At 38.7% G+C, this 21,100-nt stretch overlaps 1 protein-coding gene across 1 annotated transcript in view; it reads right to left on the reverse strand.

Moving 5' to 3' along the window:
- The window catches only part of CTNNA2 (catenin alpha 2), a 1,322,153-nt gene that overhangs the window by 78,293 nt on the left and 1,222,760 nt on the right, over positions 1-21,100 (reverse strand). Inside the window, exon 13 of the mRNA XM_049856958.1 lies at positions 5,173-5,324. Coding sequence (XP_049712915.1) covers positions 5,173-5,324 — 152 coding nt within the window. The remainder of the gene's footprint in view (positions 1-5,172; positions 5,325-21,100) is intronic.

Here is a 21,100-nt window from a genome sequence, read left to right on the forward strand (position 1 = left end):
TCAGTATCCTCTATAACCACCTCTGAAAAGAAGCAAACTGAGGAGAAGCTGAATGGTATAGTCATTTCACCTGGACATGTGAGTAAAATGTAATACCAAAAACTAAACCAAACTTGTTCCTGTCAAGTTGATTCCAACTCATAGTGATCCCATGAGCCAGAATAGAACTGCCCCATAGGGTTTCCAAGGAGTGGCTGGTAGATTCAAACTGCCGACCTTTTTGGTTAGCAGCCATAGGTTGGTAGCCATAGCTCACCGTAGCTCTTACCCACTGCACTGCCAGGGCTCTGCGGACCATTTAAAGGAAAGGATCAAACGTATATAACAGTTTCATTGAGAGTAGAGGGGTAAGGACGTAGGATGGCAACTGCAAGAGAAAAGTCTGAGTGAAGCACAACAGAAGATTTTCCAAAGAGCTCTACACCACTGGAATGGGCTGCAGATTGAAAAATAGAATTAACGATGTCTTAAAACATCAGAATTGACTGGATGGCAACTAACAACAACAACAACATCAAACCCATTATAGAGCAAAATTCCCCCAGTTAGGACTGGTTGGCCACTGCCATCTCTTGGCTGGCCTACTCTGGTGGCCCCTAACTGATCCCCCTGCTTCTGCCCTTGCCTCATACAGTCTATTCTCCACAGCATAGCCGCGGTATTGTTTTAGTTGCCATGTAGTTGATTCTGACTCATGGAGACCCCATATGTGCACAGTAGAGCTGCTCCATAGGCTTTTCAAGGATGTGATCTTTGGAAGCAGATCACCAAGTATGTCTTCCAAGACATCTCTGGGTGGGTTCCAATTGTCAGCCTTTCAGCTGGTAGTCCATTTGTACCACTCAGGGACTCCATAGCCAGGGTGGTCCCTTTAAAATCTAAGTCCGATTATGTCACCCCCTGCTCAGAACCCTCCAGTGGCTTTTATCTTATTCAGTGTAAAAGCCAAAGTGGCCCTCAGGTCTCTAGCCTAGCTCCCAAGTAGGGCCTCTGCACACGCCATTCCCTTTGTCTGGAACTCTCTTTTTCCAAATACGTTTACAGTTTTCTCCCTCCTCCTATCTCCAAGTCTCTTCTCAAATACCATCTAATCAGTGACACTCATCATAATATCCATGGCCATCCTTGCACTCTATCCCCTTTACATTGCCTTAGTTTTTGTTTTCTCCATATTATTTATAATTATCTGGTGTATTATATTCAATTGTTCTGTCTCTCATCAAGATAATATAAATTCCATGAGGTTGAGGACTTTTGTCTACTTTGTTCACCTCTGTAAGCAGGCACATACAACAGTGTGGGACATTTAGCAAGCATTCAACAAATATTTGATAAACGAATGATCAAGATTGAATCACCAAAAACAAATCTTTTAAATCATACTAATTATTTCAAGTTAATTGAGTTAAGAAAACAAAACTAGGGACCTTAGTGGGCCAAGTTGTTCAGATGGATAATGACAATCTCTAATGGGTAAATCCATTGTGGCTCACAAGTTGCTTCTAAAGTCTTTTCAACCCTTTGATTTTCTAGCTATTGACAGATAATCTGATTCTAATCTCTGCAGTTTTGATAATATCATTGACTTATTTAACAAATTCAATTTTATTAATGCAGATTCCATTTTATTAATGATCGTATGAAGATAAACTTCATCTCTGTGAGGTGAAGAAAGTATTTATTGAGGACTAATTGTCAGGCCCATGTTATCTATAGCTTGAGAGCTATGATAATGTCTAACCATTTTACAGATAAGGAAACTAAGGCTTAAAAAAAAAAAGGCTTAGAGAAGGTAATCAGGATGACAATGATGCATCCCCCCCCAAGCCATAAGTTTTCAATCTTTCTTGGTTTACAGTAACCTTAGTGTTTCAGTCAATTTTATGGTGTCTCTAACACAAAACAAAACAAAAAACTAACAGTTATGTTGAGTAAGTAGTTAGTACAATGTACACACAACAGGTTCTAAGTTGTTAGGTAGCAAAAATTTTAAGTTAATTTGATCTATTTCCCAAACTTTGAAATCCATTTGGAGACCCATGAATTCTCGAGCTTTGCTTTTTATCACAGCAACCACCAAAAACCCAGCTTCATAAATATATGATGTCATCAAAAGGAATGTACCAACCGAATGTTGAAACTGTTACCTGGAGCTAGTGGTTTACACAGTATCCAGGAGATGTCTCCGTGTTTCCCTCCAAACTGTAAAATATCTTGCAGTGCCCTGAGGTGCCTTGATGCACAGTTTAGAAACCATGGAGTTAGACTATAGACCCGTATCCAAACCCTTTGCCAGTCCCTATCATTTCCCTGTGCTCTTATCAAAAGTATGATACATAGTAAAATTAGTGGGTTCCATTTACAGAAGTTTACCAGTTTAGCATATAGACATCCCTGTAGATTCTTCAGGGTCATTCTTAGGAAAAACCCTACTAATTTGTGGAATACGGGTCTCCAAACATCAAGATACGGCCACCTGCTACCCTGCCCACTTAGGCTTAATTTCCAACACTAAATGTTTAATCCTTTTTGTCTTAAATATATGTTGGTCTGACAGATTTACCTATTTATTTGTTAAACTACTTTGGGGAGTAGTCAGAAAAATCAGATCACGGAAGGCAAGCCTTAGCAAGAAAGTGGCAGACAAAAAGGCAGGAGGGGCAGAGGAGACTTGCTCCAAGAGATAAATCAGGTCTTAAAAGGTGGGGATGGAATACACCAGGGACAAGTTTTGTCTCCTTCAGAGGGTTGCCTGGAGCTATCCTGGAGGGCCTAGATACCAACATCACCATTAAATATGTATAGATTGCCCAGAGGCAAGGTGATGGAAAGTCTGACCCTTCAAGGTCCTTTCTGCAGTTATTCCTGAATTACTTTTTTTTTCTTTTCCAAAGTATAATTGACACCTTAGAAAGGGTGCGAGGACGACTGGGTTTCCTGGGAAAGACACAGCTCTACTTGTCTTATGGTCTTTCTTCTTGGCTTAGTATAATGGATTTTTTTTTTTTTTAGGTATACTTAATCATTATACTCAGAAAGAAACCCAAGAAATTATTAAAGTACAAAATGAATCCATTTGGATGCTGAATGAAGGAGGTTTTTAAAAATAACAATTTGTACATTCTGTGCGCTTCTCTCTTCCTACATTTTAAGTGTGAAAGCCATCTGATCAAACCACTTGAAATGTCAAGATGGAGGAATGACACTTCATGTAACAAAGATATGGCATTTTATCTAAAATTAAATTTTTTTTACAGCTCATGAATGAATAAATGAAAGATGGCTATAAATGCCTTCAGCCTCCCAGATGAATAGTTGTCACAAAAATGTGAAGGCTAACAAAGCAGAAAAATGGCCAAAGAGGGAATATGTCTGGAGGATTGTAGTGGAATTTAGAGCCAAATGCTTAGAAAACATAACTCTGTGGCCTATTATTTTATTTCACAAGTTTGTACGTAATGGAAAAAAAGGATCTAATTTTTTATGGGATTACAAGGCTGACTATCTTTCCTTTCCTTTTCCTTTAATTCTCAAGTCTTTTCTGTCAGCTTGTTAGATATCTGCTACTGCTTGTTGTCTCTCTTTCTCTCTCTCTCTTTCTCACACACACACTAAGACACACACACACCATAAGGCACTGTGCCAGACAAAGCACCATACTGAAGAGAAAAAAAAAAGAGACAGCCTTTGCTTTCTAAAATTTCACAGTCTAAAAAAAAAAAGGAATATACATAAACAGAAATAGTGTAACACATACTCGCACATGCAGAAACAGTTATAGATGGTTAAAGGATAGAGTCATGATTTCTGAGGGAGAAAATCTGGGGAAAGCACATTTGGGCCAGGCCTTGAGAGCTGGTAAAAGTTTGACAGGTATAAAGTGAGCAAGTTCAAAGAACAGGAATTTAATCTGACAGTCCCCACATTTCAAACCTGAACTCCACGTCATTAAGCATAATTACTTTAGTCTGATATAATTTACGGAATACTCTGATCACTTCAAATTAATTAGACAATTATTATGAAAGGAAGATGTCTTTGATATCAAAACAGTCAAGCTGACTTAAAGACAAAAAGATCAGAAGATGCTGTTTGAGCTCCCAAGTGAAAGTTTGGTGGATGCTTCAGGAGAAGTGGGAATGTATTGGTCTAAGCTCCCAGATGCCAACAGTCTTCTAGAGAATGACTCGTTCTGGTGACACTTCACTTTGTGTCGCTCAGATCACTTCAGGCTCATTGTTTGTGCTTGGCATACCACACGTGAAGAGGAACATGAATCAGAATTAATACCATACAGGAACAGCCTTGGGCTGTTGATCCTGATTCTCCTTCTTCCTTGTGAAGTTAGAGCAGGTCAGACACTGTCCGCATGCCATGTTTGAAAACTACTACGTTAAACCGTTGGTAGGTAAGGAGAAAAAAAATCTCATTTTATGATGGAGTGCAATACAGCGATTAGGCAGAATGGGGAAAGCTATGTGTCTTAACAGAGATAAATGAAAGCACATTACAGATAAAAAAGTGAGTTGCAAATGACACTACATGGGTTTAAAAGTCAACTATATTACCTATTTTCTAGACCTGTGTCTATATATATTTACTTAGACAATGGTTTGGAAGGCTCACAACTACCTGAAAATGGAGTCTGAGGATCTAAAGATAGTGGGTGGGAGGTGGAGGAAGGTTTACTCTAGGGCTATCTAGCCTTGTCTATAACCTTTTAATTTTTTTACAAAGAGAATGTAGATATGTATCACTTTTGTATTTAAACAATAACACTACTAAACTGGGTAATCTTAATATTTTTTTTTCCATCCATGGTTTTTTGATCCTGATAGGAAGACAGTATTGGGAAGAGGAACAAATGGACAATAGCAGGGGAACCCCAAGATGGTATCAAATTTCAGGAACAATGCATTCAGAGGCAGGCAGGACACCGTTCTTTAGGATAAAAAAAAAAAAAAAAATTTTTTTGAGTGCTAATCTGGTCTCCTAGGTTGGAATTCCCTATTTTTTTCATAAGTACAAGAGTCTATCTTATCTAACTAATTAGGACCCCAACAGCTTGCCCTGTTTAACTAAGTAATTAAAAAATAAATAAATAAGACAATTAACTCTTTAGGGTCACTGCTAAAAGCTCTGTAAGTTCCAGGCTACAGAGGCCTCACATACCCTGATCATCAGCACAGCCTTTCTGATGTCCCGAACACCGTCATATACCAGGCGAGAGGCATCGATGAATTCATTCTCCTCAAATGGCTGAGGGACGTTGGCACTCAGGGCTTCAATGGCAACCTCTACTTGTTCAGCAAAGCGTGGCATCACTGGGTTAAACAAAGTGAAAAGTGGTGGATTAGACAATCTTTCTCTCACAGGCCCTCATTCCAGCCCCTGGGCAAAGTGGCAGGCCCTAGCATTCCAACAGTCCATTGGAAGAGGACTAGATGGGACACTGTCCAGTTTGGGGTGAGACCAATATAATGGTTTTTGTGCCATTTACCTTTCCAGGAAAACAGTTACTCTGACCACGGTGATGGTTTGCAACAGAAAAAGTTTTAGAAACCTGCCCAAGGTAAAGTGATATAATGTTTAAGAGTACAGATTTTATGTCATCCCAAACTGAGCTGAGATCCACCTGTTAGTGACTAGCTTTTAAACTTTGGTCAAGTTTGCTAACCAAAAAATGGCAGCAGTTTGAATCTACCAGGTGCTTCTAGGAAACACTATGAGGCAATTCTATTCCATCCTATAGGGTTGCTATGAGTCAGAATCAACTTGATGGCAACGGGTTTTTTTTTTTCTTTTTAAATCCTTTTAAACCTTCTAAGATCCTATCGGATTCAGTGAGGCAGCTTCTGGCACTTACCAAAACCCCCTGCCGTTGAGTCGATTTCAACTCATAGCAACCCTATAGGACAGAGTAGAACTGCCCCATAGAGTTTCCAAAGTTGTAAATCTTTACGGAAGCAGACTGCCACATCTTTCTCCTACAATCTGGCCCTTAGAAGATAACAATAAATATTTAACTAATACATCCCGTTGCTGTAGATTTTGACTCATAGCAATCCTATAGGACAGAGAACTGCCCCACAGTGTTTCAAACTGCCAACCTTTCATTTAGCAGCTAAGTTCTTAACCACTGCACCACCAGAGCTCCTAGCTAATACATAGATATGCTAATACATAGCACCAGCAGACATAGCTGGCGAATAAACCAAAACCCACTGCTGTCCGAGTAGATGCCAACTTGTAATGAGACTACAGGATGGAGTAGAACTGACCCATGGAGTTTCCGAGGAGGGCCTGGTGGAATCAAACTGCCGACCTTTTGGTTAGCAGCCATAGCACTTAACTACTCAACCACTACACCACCTGGGTTCCCAGCTGGTGAATAGCAGACCTTTATCCTGCGCAGCTAACCCAAGGGTCGGCAGTTCCAATCCACCAGACGCTCCTTGGAAACTCTGTGGGGCAGTTCTACTCTGTCCTATAGGGTCACTATGAGTCGGAATCGACTCGAGGACACTGGGTTATCCTGCACAGCAAGGAACCCATGAGCCACTCTGACAATCTGCTTCTGTAAAGATTACAGCCTTGGAAACCTTATAGGGCAGTTCCACACTGTCCCATAGGATCGCTATAAGTCGGAACCAACTTGACAGCAATGGTTTTTTATATTTATTTTTTTAACATAAACAGCTTCCTAGTAAAGTATTAATGAAATGACTAAACACATCCCAATTTTGTTGGGAAAGCAGGAATTGAGACAGAGAGAGATGGCTGTGGAGGGAGGCTCATGGGTGAACAGGGCTGAAGAGGAGAGGGAGAACACGGACTCTAGCAGAAAGGCCTATGGAGAAAGAAGACTGATGAGCTCAAATATAAATTTGATTCATTTAAGTTTACTATGTCCTCCTTGACCTGACAATAGACGCGTATGTAAGTCTCTAAAATCTTGACACCTCCTTCTTTTTACAGGGATATCTACACACGACCGTAGGGATTTGTGGAAAGTAAACTCCGTGGAAAGGTCTGGAATAGTTCCACTGGCTACTTAAAAAATGCGGCAGATTCACTGATTCTCGAAAATTGTAATTCAATTTTCTCAGCTGTTATCTTGTAGCAATCAATTCATACGGCAAACGAAAGCCAAAAATACACTTCATTTTATTTACAAGGACCATAAAATAGAAACATCATTCATCTATTTCCGTTTCTGAACTTTCATGCTTGATTCATCTTTATGCTCATTTTCATCCTGTGTGGATATTTTAACGTCCATTTTAATTCCCGATGTGAGAAACTCTGCTAAATTACTTTACTCTCTAGAGTCAGAGTATTCAAGATAGAACACTCCTAGAAAAATGTATTTCTACCAGAAAAAAGTCAGATATTATTTTTTAAAAATTAGAGAGTGGGATAGAAGAAAATAGAGTAACCAGTCTTTCAATAGAAATTATCAAAACCAAAACATACATGGGGTGGATTTCCCTTGGTGGGTGAATGACTATGATTGGTCCTCTATACTATTTTAACTTTATTTTTAGTCTTTTGAACTCTGCTTTTAGGTAAAAATAATTTGGGGGATACTGAGCTGTATTGTTGCAAATATGAATCAAATGCGATTACATTTCTCAAAACCAGCATGTTAAGCTCAGGCCATTCTATATATCCATTTATGTTAGGAACAAACAGTTTTACATGACCCAATAGTCCAGATAATTGAAACTGACCTCCTTAAGCATGAAAACATTTTTATATGTATTTGACATTTGGGGATGAGTACCTTTCTTACGTGAAATTACAAATTTCCCTTCTTTCTTAAACAGAAAATGCTGAATAATATTAATTTCATTCTATGTGACGTCCAAGCCATTATAATCATGACCATCAATGATTTTACAGGTTTATATATATTATCAGGGGGCACTGGGTTACGTAAAGTTATTTGCTCTTATTGTATAATTGATAAAGAATTAATACTTGTACATGCATGTAGGATAAATACTCCTACAAATCAATAACAAAAAAAGTAGGATTAATATTTACACAGATCAATAAGAAAAAAATAGAAACATAGTCAAAGCATTATAGCAGGCAATTCACAGAAAAGAAATCCCATATTACTGATAAATACATGATAAGATGTTCCACTTCTCTAAAGATTAGAAAAACTATAATGAAAACAGTGAGATAATACACAGCTATTGAGATGGACAGATTAAAAAAGGTCTAATAATATCTTTAAACCAATCAGATTGGTTTAAAGTCAGGAAAGGTGTGCGTCAGGGTTGTATTCTTTCACCATGTCTATTTAATCTGTGTGCTCAACAAAAAATACGAGAAGCTGGACTATATGCAGAAGAACGGGGCATCAGGATTGGAGGAAGACTCATTAACAACCTGCGTTATGCAGATGACACAACCTCACTTGCTGAAAGTGAAGAGGACTTGAAGCACTTACTAATGAAGATCAAAGACCACAGCCTTCAGTATGGATTGCACCTCAACATAAAGAAAACAAAAATCCTCACAACTGGACCAGTGAGCAACATCATGATAAATGGAGAAAAGATTGAAGTTGTCAAGAATTTCATTTTACTTGGATCCACAGTCAACAGCCATGGAAGCAGCAGTCAAGAAATCAAAAGATGCACTGCATTGGGCAAATCTGCTGCAAAGGATCTCTTCAAAGTGTTGAAGAGCAAAGATGTCACCCTGAAGACTAAGGTGCACCTGATCCAAGCCATGGTATTTTCAATTGCATCATTTGCATGTGAAAGCTGGACAATGAATAAGGAAGACCAAAGAAGAATTGACGCCTTTGAATTGTGGTGTTGGCGAAGAATATTGAATATACCATGGACTGCCAAAAGAACGTACAAATCTATCTTGGAAGAAGTGTGGCCAGAATGCTCTTTAGAGGCAAGGATGGCGAGACTGTGTCTTGCATACTTTGGACATGTTGTCAGAGGGGATCAGTCCCTGGAGAAGGACATCATGCTTGGCAGAGTACAGGGTCAGCGGAAAAGAGGAAGACCCTTAAGGAGGTGGATTGACACAGTGGCTGCAACAATGAGCTCAAGCATAACAATGATTGTAAGAATGGAGCAGGACTGGGCAGTGATTCATTCTGTTGTGCATAGGGTCGCTATGAGTCGGAACTGACTCGACAGCACCTAACAACAACAACAATAATAGCAATCTTGGTAAGCATGAAGAAAAAGGACACTTTTACTGAAGAAGTGAGTGCAAATGGGTACCCATCATTCTGTGAGCACTCTGACAAAATCTAGTGACATGAAAGCTCCAGTTTCCTAGCGAATTGGGACATTATCTAAACCAAAAAATCCATTGCTATTGAGTTGATTCCAACCAATGGCGACACTATAGGACAGAGTAGAACTGCCTCACAGGATTTCAAAGGCTGTAAATCTTTAAGGAAGCAGGCTACCACATCTTTCTCCCATGGGACATATAGCTAAAAAAAAAAAAAACTAAGGCATGGCCAAATATTAACATCTAGAGGGATGTTGACTGGGAGGGTTGAGTAAGTGTTTATTGGCATCTACGGATAAAGTTGTTAGGTTGTACATTCTAAGAATTAATAATCAGAAATGTTATTCAAAACCTGGGAATAAAAAGCTTGAAGGAAGGTCTGTCAACAGGAAGGAAGCTAGCCCCAGCCCCATTCTGACTCCTCCAACTGAGGAGGAACAACTGTGAGCTGCTCACTCCAGGCCCATGGGCAGTACAAAATCTGTTGGGGCCAAATGGCTTCAGGGATTTGCATCAGGAAATGGTCAACATATTAAAGCAAATAAATCACAAGGTCAAACTGTTGAGTTTGAAAAGCAAACTGAAAAGAAGTATTTGTGAGAATTTAAAAATACTCAAAAGAGTACGATGTATAATTTAAGCACATAGGAAACCCTGGTGGTGTAGTGGTTAAGTGCTACTGCTGCTAACCAAAGGGTAGGCAGTTTGAATCCACCAGGCGCTCCTTGGAAACTCTATGGGGCAGTTCTACTCTATCCTATAGGGTCGCTATGAGTCGGAATCGACTCGACGGCTCTGGGGTTTACATATTTATTAAACATGTTCTGAAAGGATTTATAACGGTTGATGGTTCAAATCCACCCAGAGGTGCCTCAGAAGAAAGACCTGATGATCTACCTCTAAAAGGTCACAGACAATGAAAACTTTATGTGCAGCTCTACTCTGAAACACATAGGAACTCTGTGAATTGGAATCGGCTCCATAGCAACTGATTTGGTGTTTTGTTTTTCCTTTAACAATATTAAAAATTCTCTAAAAAAAAAAAATGAAGTGAATCAGATACTGCAAGATATTAATATTGTTACTCCTCTAAGTGTGGAAGCAGGGTGTCTGTTAGTATTTATTCTTTGGTATCTCAATCTTTTCATAATTCAAATATTTAAAAAGAGATCTACAAATTAATCTCAAGGTTGCACTTCTTATGGACTATATTATGACTATAAAAATATATGTTAAAAGGCTCTTAAAAAATAAAGTTATATCACATGGTCTGGAACATAACAGAAACCAATCTGAACATTAGCTTTAAGTGAGGATTTTTTTTCCAGTTGCCATAAAGTTGATTCCAACTCATGGTGACACCAGGCGTGTCAAAGTAGAATTGCGTTCCACAGTGTTTTTAATGGGTGGTTTTGGGGAAATACATCCACAGAGCATTCTTCTGAGGGACGGGGATTCTGCTGAAACACTTAATGTTATGCCTTAATAACCGTCAACTGGAGAGTTGAATTCGGCAATGCCTCACCCCAAGCCCTCAACCCCCATAGACATACTTCTGTTTGCATGAAGAACTTTACCTGTTGGAAAACAAAGGGGAAAACAGGGTTGTTGTCTTGCTTTGTTTTGTTTGTATAAGGCTACCTTGAAGAAGAGTTGAAGAGGAGAAAAATGGAGTGTTATCGTTCTCCTCTGGCCTCCCTCCCTGACTCAAGGCCTGAGAGAGACAGAGGATATAAAGGAAATATTTTCCTGAGGGATGATGCTGTGGGGCTTTGAATACACCCAGTGCTGCTCTGAAACCCCAAGTTGGGAGATGGGCATTCTATTCATTCCAGCATGGAGTACAGAGTCTCTCCAGGGAGATTTGGGAAGTAGAGTCTTGGTGTGAACAACAGTGTTGTTGATGTAGCATTGTCAGAAAAGGCAAAATCCAGATGCTTTTATGAAGAGATTGGAACAGAAAAGACCACCAATCTTTCAAGGAAAAAAAAAAAAATGATGATGCAGAATCCTATCTGTTGAAATGGGAGCTCAGAGTTAGTCCAATTTAGCTTTAATATTCAAATGACCTTATTGTATTGCCCAAGCTAGTAAAGCCTTTAATGTGAACACATTCAATTCATAATATTTACTATAACTGAGAAGACATCCATTTCTCTTACCACACTTCGGTGTTTTTCTGGGTCTGAGCCTTAAGAAAATCTTTCTCCATGCTCTGCTGTTAAGTGCATTTTATACATATTTATTAAAAGCTTGGTCAGCTGCTACTGCTCTTTGGCCAACACCCCATTCTTCTCCATGTTACTGCGTTCTTTATTATTTTAGTTATATTTTACTTTCAAGAGTGGTAGGATAGAAAAACAAAAGTTTACAGAACAATGAGATCCATGTTGACGAAAACTAAGGTATTACTTAAACTATGAATTCTTCTAACACCTTTCTGGTGTCTGAAAAATTAAATGCCCCAAAAGTAATGCGGAGATAGAAGATCTCAAACTACTTCAAATATGATGCTACTTCTGCTTCCCACTAATTAGGACAAAACACAGCATTGCCTTTGTGATTCACACATTATATATTAACAGAGTTTCTAATATAGGATTATATAAATAGAAACTTCTCTCTTCTTTCTGAATTACATCCAAAAGTATAGGCACCACTTTACTGTTACTTATCAGAAATGCCAGATTGTTCTTAATAGCTTGTGTTCTGCAAAGGTGATCAAAGTTGGGTATAAACTGTTAAATTCTAGCTATACTTTTGTATGCCGAGCGCATACTAGGCTACAACATGATGACATTCCAGAAGTAATGAAATCAGAGTTAAGTATGCATATAAAAATCAAGGTCACCTCTTTGTAATGTTGATCGAGATCCTAAACCAGAGGTGATGAAGTTCTGCACTGAATCCTCCTAGGAGACTTCAGGGGTGAAGTTTCAGAGCACCAGGTGAGTCAGTAAAATGAAGGAGAAGTTGTGCTAAAGATGCAAATAGGTCTGATGACAACCATAAGAGCAAAAATCAAGGTTAACTAGAGCTAGTGGAGGTGAATAGCCAGCTACCCCATTGTCATCTGAGTAACTTTCTGTAAGGTCAACGCCCCAGCTTTCAATCCTCCAATGACTCCCTGTAGTGCAGAGGGAACTATAAAAAATCTTTATCAAGATACAAAATCAAATAAGCATCTGCTCCTGCCTATATTTCCAGTCTGTCTCTCCTCCCTCCTTCCCTTTCTCTCTCTGTCTCTCCATTTCCACATATACTCAAACTCTCTCATCAGACTAAATTATTTCTATGTCTCCAAATATGACATGGTCTTTCCTACCACATACCAAGAATAATTTATTCTCTCATACTGAAATAGACTTTGCTGTCTTTGGCCCAAGTGAATCTCCCCATCAGTCTCCAGTTGAGAATTAACTGCCACTGTGAAGCCTTCTCTAATCCCCAGAACCACAAAGTTGGTAGTTCTCTATTTTACAATTTTGTCATATCATAATCATGAGTGCGTTGATAGTGGACTTACTACACTGTATTAGGATGTCTCTTGACACTTCTCTATGTCAACTCTTATGCATGAGTCCGTTTTAGGCAGAGGCTATCTCTTCTTTACTTTTTTGCCTATTAAGCCCTTGTTGTGGCTTTTGGCACAGAGAATCTATCCAGCTGGAAGAAGAAGAATGAAAAGTGAAATAATAGGATAGAAGGAAGAACTTATTTGTCATTATTATAGGAACAAAATGAGCAGTATCACATTTCACATACCAAATCTCTCTCTTTCTCTATATTTTTCTGCCCATCATTTCATATTGGGTCAGTAATTTTATTAAAGAGCTTCATGAGTCACTAACCAAGTTATTAGTGGGCACCTTTCAGGTTTGGTCTCTGGGGGCCGCTCTGAAATCTGAGTTCAGAATCCTTTCAGGGCTGCCTGGATGGGAGCTTCACCACTGGGCAAAGAGAAAGATTCATAATTGTATCTTCAACTTGCCACATCTGCATAAAGAGAGGTGACCCAACTGTGGGTAGTACGGTCAGTCAACACACTCTCTTCAGTGTGTTGCGTGTATAGATTTTATTAGGAGGGGCAGATATGAGACAATATCCAAGGCCTGTGTTCTAGGGAAATAACCAGTCTCATGAGGATTGGGAGAAGACTCATTAACAACCTGTGATATGCGGATGACACAACCTTGCTTGCTGAAAGTGAAGAGGACTTGAAGCACTTATTGATGAAGATCAAAGACTACAGACTTCATATGGATTACACCTTAACAGAAAGAAAACAAAAATCCTCACAAGTGGGCCAATAAACAACATCATGAAAAACAGAGAAAAGGATGAAGTTGTCAAGGATTTAATTTTACTTTGATCCACAATCAAAGTCCACAGAAGCAGCAACAAAGAAACAACGCATTGCATTGGTCAAATCTGCTACAAAAGACCTCTTTAAAGTGTTAAAAAGCAAAGATGTCACTTTAAGGACTAAGGTATCCCTGACCCAAGCCAAGGTGTTTTCAATAGCCTCATATGCATGTGAAAGCTGGACAATGAATAATGAAGACAAAAGAAGAACTGATGCCTTTGAATTATGGTGTTGGCAAAAAATATTGAATATACAATGGAGTGCCAAAAGAATGAACAAATCTGTCTTGGGAGAAGTACAGCCACAATCCTCCTTAGAAGCAAGGATGGTGAGACTTTGTCTCATGTACTTTGGACATGTTATCAGGAGGGACCAATCCCTGGAAACGGACGCCATGCTTAGTAAAGTAGAGGGTCAGCAAAAAAGAGAAAGACCCTCAAGGAGATGGATTGACACAATGGCTGCAACAATGGGCTCAAGCATAACAATAATTGTGACGGTGGTGCAGAACTAGGCAGTGTTTGGTACATAGGGTTGCTATGAATAAGGACTGTCTTGATGGCACCTAATGACAACAACAACTGTTAATGAACAGAAAACACCAAAACCATTGCTATCAAGTCAATTCTGACTCATGGTGACCTCATGTGCTTCAGAGTAAAACTACTCCAATAAGGTTTTCTTGGCTGTAATCTTACAGAAACAAATCTCCAGACCTTTCTAACATGGCACCACTGGGTAGAATCAAACTTCCAATTTTTTGGTTAGTACTCTAGAGCAAATTGTTTGCATCACCCAGGGAACTCCCAAGTGCTAATAGGGAATATAAAAATTAAGAATAAATGAGAACAGAGGCAGAGCCAAGATGGCAGAATAGACAGACACTTCTGGCAAGCCCTCTTTACAACAAAGATCCGAAGAAATAAGTAAAAAGAGTATATTTGTGACAAGCTCGGAGCCCTGAGCATCAAAGGCAAGCTTAGACAGTGAATTGAGGGTTGGAGAAGGAAGAGACCATTCAGAAGCAGAGAGGAGTTACCGGACCTGAATCACGGGGAGCCCTCAGGCACCAATCCCGGAGCAGCAGCGGCGGTGGTGGCAGGCTAGTCCTAGTGTTCGGCCGCAGTTTCCTCAGGAAGAAGCAGCCAGCCGCACAGCCTACTCACACCTCTGGAACCTGAGGAGAATGGCGCTCTCGGCAAAAGCTAAGTACTTCCATAAATTTTACCTCTCCCCACCCCTCCCGCCCCCAAGCCGGCCTCAGCGGCTGAATCCCTGGGCATGAGATAGATCCTGGTGAGCACCTAGAGCCATTCTCCCAGCCTTGGGGAAGGAAAACATTTGCAACTGGGGGAAAAGATAATTTGTTAGCTCCATTATCCAGGGGAGCTCAGGACAGAAGTAGCTCCTGTCCAGGCATTAATCGTCCATGGACCTGGAGCACCTTTCCCTTCTGCATGGACCTATGTGGGCCTATTTTGAGAGAATAGGCCCTCGTTGGCAGACTCCAACCATTTCAGCTGTGCGGTGGAGAGGTGGGTGTTTGACATTTGACATTGCTTTGCCTAGTAAACAACATCCTCACCTACCCACATCAGGGACCAAAGGACTGGAAGCTCCATTCAGGCCATCCAGCCACCCATGACAGGGTTCCAAAGATGAATGGTACCTCTTAGTCCTTACAAACAAAAACTTTGGGTGCACATGGTCCCTCTGCAGAACTCACCCACCAGCACACTCTAGGGAACAGAGACACGTTTTCCTCATAGACACTTGGGGGTCGGTTCTCAGCATATATACTGGTATATACAGTATAAATGCCAATCACCCCTGCCCCTCTAAGACTGTAGGACAGACCTTGTACCACACACTTGATGATCAGCTACCTGAAAACCTGAGCTGAATTCAAACAAGAAAACTGGGCTCCTACAATGATATACCTGGTAACAGCTCTAGCCAGCTGGGGACAGGACACCAGAGCTCCAAAGGTGAAAATAATCAAGCTAGCTCACTGTTTTTTTTTTTTTAGCTCACTCAAGCAACCCATAGGGGTACACCAAAACAAAACAAAGCAAGCAGCTACGACACAGTAAGCAAGCATAAACTAACACAATAACTTATAGACTGCATGGAGACAACAGTCAATATCAAGTCACACAAAGAAACAGACCATGATCACCTCAACAGGCACTCAAAACAAAGAACCCAGGGATCTTCTAGATGAAAGTGCATTCCTGGAATTACCAGATGCAGAATACAAAAGTTTAATATACAGAACCCTTCAAGACATCCGGAAGGAAATGAGGCAATATGCAGAACAAGGCAAGGAACACACAGATAAAGCAACTGAAGAAATTAGAAAGATTATTCAGGAACATAATGAAAAGTTTAATAAGGTGGAAAAATCTATAGATAGACAGCAATCAGGAATTCAGAAGATTAAGAATAAAATTACAGAATTAAACAACTCAATAGAAAGTCAGAGGAGCAGAATTGAGCAAGTAGAAGCTAGAATTTCTGAACTTGAAGATAAATCACTTGACACTAATATTTTTGAAGAAAAATCAGATAAAAGAGTTAAAAAAAAAAATGAAGAAATCTTAAGAATCATGTGGGATTCTATCAAGAGAAATAACCTATGAGTGATTGGAGTACCAGAACAGGGAGGGATAACAGAGAAAATTGTGATGATTTGTTGGCAGAAAACTTCCCTGATATTGTGAAAGATGAGAAGATATCTATCCAAGATGCTCATTGAACTCCACATAAGGTAGATGTTAAAAGAAAATCACCAAGACATATTATTATCAAAGTTTCCAAAACTGAAGATAAAGATACAATTATAAGAGCAGCGAGGGATAAACGAAAAGTCACCCACAAAGGAGAGCCAATAAGAATAAGCTCAGACTACTTGGCAGAAACCATGAAGGCAAGATGGCAATGGGATGACATATTTAAAAAATTGAAGAAAAAAATTTTCCTGCTAAGAATCATATATCCAGCAAAACTGTCTCTTAAATAAAAGAATATGAAGGGGAAAATAAGACATTTCCAGATAAACACAAGTTTAGGAAATTCGTAAAAGCCAAACCAAAACTGCAAGAAATACTAAAGGGAGTTCTTTGGTTAGAAAATCAATATCAGGTATCAACCCAAGACTAGAGCACTGGGCAGAGCAACCAGAAGTCAACCCAGACAGGGAAAACCAAAAAACAAAGCAAGATTATTAAAAAAAAAAGCCCAAAACAGGGTAACAGCGATGTTACTATATAAAAGAAGACAACATTAAAATAATAGAGGGACTAAGAAAAGTAATCATACGCCTTCCATATGGAGAGGAAGATATGGCAATACAAAGAAATAAAAGTTAGTTTTAAACTTAGAAAAATAAGGGTAAATAATAAGCTAACCACAAAGGAGACAAACTATCTTACTCATCAAAATAAAATACAAGGGAAAAATACAGACTCAGCAGAAACAAATTCAACAACAACAAATATGAGGAAAGGACACTATATAAAGAAAATCTACTCACCACATAAAATCAAGTGGGAAAAAGAAGCTGTCAACAACACACAAAAAAAGACATCAAAATGATAGTACTAAATTCATACCTATCCATAATTACCCTGAATGTAAATGGACTAAATGCACCAATAAAGAGACGGAAAGTGGCAGAATGGATCTTAAAAAAAGATCCATCTATATGCTGCCTACAAGAGACATACCTTAGACTTAAAGACACTAACAAACTAAAACTCAAAGGATGGAAAAAAGTATATCAAGCATACAGCAATCAAAAAAGAACAGGAGTGGCAATATTAATTTCTGACAAAATAGACATTAAAGTTAAATCCACCATAAAGGATAAGGAAGGACACTATATAATGATTAAAGGGACAATACACCAAGAAGATATAACCGTATTAAATATTTATGCACTAATGACAGGGCTGCAAGATACATAAAACAAACTCTAACAGTGTTGAAAGGTGAGATAGACAGCGCCACAATAACAGTAGGAGACTTCAACACACCACTTTCAGTGAAGGATAGGACATCCAGAAAGAAGCTCAATAAAGACACGGAAGATCTAAATGCCACAATCAGCCAACTTGACCTCGTAGACATATACAGAACACTCCACCCAACAGCAACCAACTATATTTTCTTTTCTAGTGCACATGGAACATTCTCTAGAATAGACCACATATTAGGTCATAACGCAAACCTTAGCAGAATCCAAAACACTGAAATATTACAAAGCATCTTCTCTGACCATAAGGTCATAAAAGTGGAAATCAATAACAGGAAAAGCAGGGCAAAGAAATCAAACACTTGGAAAGTGAACAATACCCTGCTCAAAAAAGACTGGATTATAGAAGACATTAAGGATGGAATAAAGAAATTCATAAAATCCAATGAGAATGAAAACACTTCCTATCAGAACCCTTAGGACACAGCAACAGTGTTCAGAGGCCAATTTATATCAATAAATGCACACATCCAAAAAGAAGAAAGGGCCAAAATCAAAGAAGTATCACTATGACTTGAACAAATAGAGGAGCAACAAAAGAGACCCACAGGCACTGGAAGAAAACAAATAATAAAAATTAGAGCTGAACTAAATGAAATAGAAAACAGAAAACCAATCGAAAGAATTAACAAGACCAAAAGCTGGTTTTTTGAAAAACGCAACAGAATCGATAAACCACTGGCCAAACTGACCAAAGAAAAACAGGAGAGGAAGCAAATAACCCAAATAAGAAATGAGAGGGGCGATATTACAACAGACCCAACTGGAATTAAAAGAATCATATCAGATTACTATGAAAAACTATACTCAAACAAATTTGAAAACCTGGAACAAATAGACGAATTCCTAGAAACACACTACCTACCTAAACTAACACAAACAGAGGTAGAACAACTAAATAGACCCATAACAAAGGAAGAGATTGAAAAGGTAATCAAAAAACTCCCAATAAAAAAAAAGCCCTGATCCAGACAGCTTCGCTGTAGAGTTTTACCAAACTTTCAGAGAAGAGTTAATGCCACTACTACTAAAGGGATTTCAGAGCATAGAAAAGGACAGAATACTACCAAACTCATTCTATGAAGCCATCATATCCCTGATACCAAAAGCAGGTAAAGACGCCACAAGAAAAGAAAATTGTAGACCTATATCCCTCAGGAATGTAGATGCAAAAATCCTCAACAAAATTCTAGAGAATAAAATTCAACAACATATCAAAAAAAAAAAAAAAATTCACCATGACCAAGTGGGATTCGTACCAGGTATGCAGAGATGGTTCAACATTGGAAAAACAATTACTGTAATCCACCACATAAATAAAACAAAAGACAAAGACTCACATGATTTTATCAATTGATGAAGAAAAGGCATTTGACAAAGTTCAACACTCATTCATGAAAAAAATCTCGGCAAAATGGGAATTGAAGGAAAATTCCTCAAAATAATAAAGGGCGTTTATACAAAGCTAACAGCCAACATCACCGTAAACGGAGAGAGCCTGAAAGCAATCCCATTGAAATTGGGAACCAGACAAGGATGCCCTTTATCACCACTCTTATTCAACATTGTGCTGGAAGTCCTAGCCAGAGTAATTAGGCTAGATAAAGAAATAAAGGGCATCCAGATTGGCAAGGAAGAAGTCAAAGTATCTTTATTTGTAGATGACATGATCTTATACACAGAAAACCCTGAAGAATCCTCCAGAAAACTACTGAAAATAATAGAAGAGTTCAGCAGAGTATCGGGATACAAGATAAACATACAAAAATCAGTTGGATTCCTCTACACCAACAAAAAGAACATCGAAGAGGAAATCACCAAATCAGTGCCATTTACAGTAGCCCCCAAGAAGATAAAATACTTAGGAATAAATCTGACCAGAGATGTAAAAGACTTATACAAAGAAAACCACAGTACACTTCTACAAGAAACCAAAAGAGACTTACGTAAGTAGAAGAAAATACCTTGCTCGTGGATAGGAAGAATTAACATTATAAAAATGTCTATTCTACCAAAAGTGATCTATACATTTAATGCAATTCCGATCCAAATCCCAATGACATCCTTTAATGAGATGGAGAAACAAATCACCAACTTCATATGGAAGGGAAAGAGGCTCCAGATAAATGAGGCATTACTGAAAAAGAAGAACAAAGTGGGAGGCCTTGCTTCACCTGATTTTAGAAACTATTATGCCGCCACAGTAGTCAAAACAGCCTGGTACTGGTACAACAACAGATACATGGACCAATGGAACAGAATTGAGAATCAAGACATAAGTCCATCCACATATGAGCAGTTGATATTTGACAAAGGCCCCAAAACAGTTAAATGGGGGAAAAGACAGTCTTTTTAATAAATGATGCTGGCATAACTGGATATCCATCTGCAAAAAAATGAAACAAGACCCATACCTCACTCCATGCACAAAAACTAACTCAAAAAGGATCAAAGACCTAAATATAAAATCTAAAACAATAAAGATCATGGAAGAAAAAATAGGGACGATGTTAACAGCCCTAATACATGGCATAAACAATATACAAAACACTATTAAGAATGCAGAAGAAAAACTAGATAACTGGGAGCTCCTAAAAATGAAGCTCATCCAAAGACTTCACCAAAAGAGTAAAAAGACTACCTAAACACTGGAAAAAAGTTTTTATCTATGACATTTCTGATCAACACCTTATCTCTAAAATCTACATGATACTGCAAAAACTCAACTGCAAAAAGATAAATAACCCAATTAAAAAATGGTCAAAAGATATGAATAGACACTTCACTGAAGAAGACATTCAGGTAGCTAACAGATACATGAGGAAATGTTCATAATCATTAGCCATTAGAGAAATGCAAATTAAAACTACAATGAGATTTCATCTCACTCCAACAAGGCTGGCATTAATCCAAAAAACACAAAATAATAAATGTTGGAGAGGCTGTGGAGAGGTTGGAACACTTATACACTGCTGGTGGGAATGTAAAATGGTACAACCACTTTGGAAATCGATTTGGTGCTTCCTTAAAAAGCTAGAAATAGAACTACCATACGATCCAGAAATCCCACTCCTTGGAATATATCCTAGAAAAATAAGAACCTTTACACAAAGAGATATATGCACATCCATGTTTACTGCAGCACTGTTTACAATGGCAAAAAGCTGGAAGCAACCAAGGTGCCCACTGATGGATGAATGGATAAAAAAATCATGGTATATTCACACAATGGAATACTACGCATCGATAAAGAACAGTGAGGAATCTGTGAAGCATTTCATAACATGGAGGAACCTGGAAGGCATTATGCTGAGTGAAATTAGTCAGTTCCAAAAGGACAAATATTGCAAAAGACCACTATTCTAAGAACTTGAGAAACAGTTTAAACTGAGAAGGAAACATTCTTTTGTGGTTAGAAG

The sequence above is a fragment of the Elephas maximus genome, chromosome 17, assembly GCF_024166365.1.
Source record: "Elephas maximus indicus isolate mEleMax1 chromosome 17, mEleMax1 primary haplotype, whole genome shotgun sequence".
NCBI classification, from domain to species: Eukaryota; Metazoa; Chordata; class Mammalia; order Proboscidea; family Elephantidae; genus Elephas; species Elephas maximus.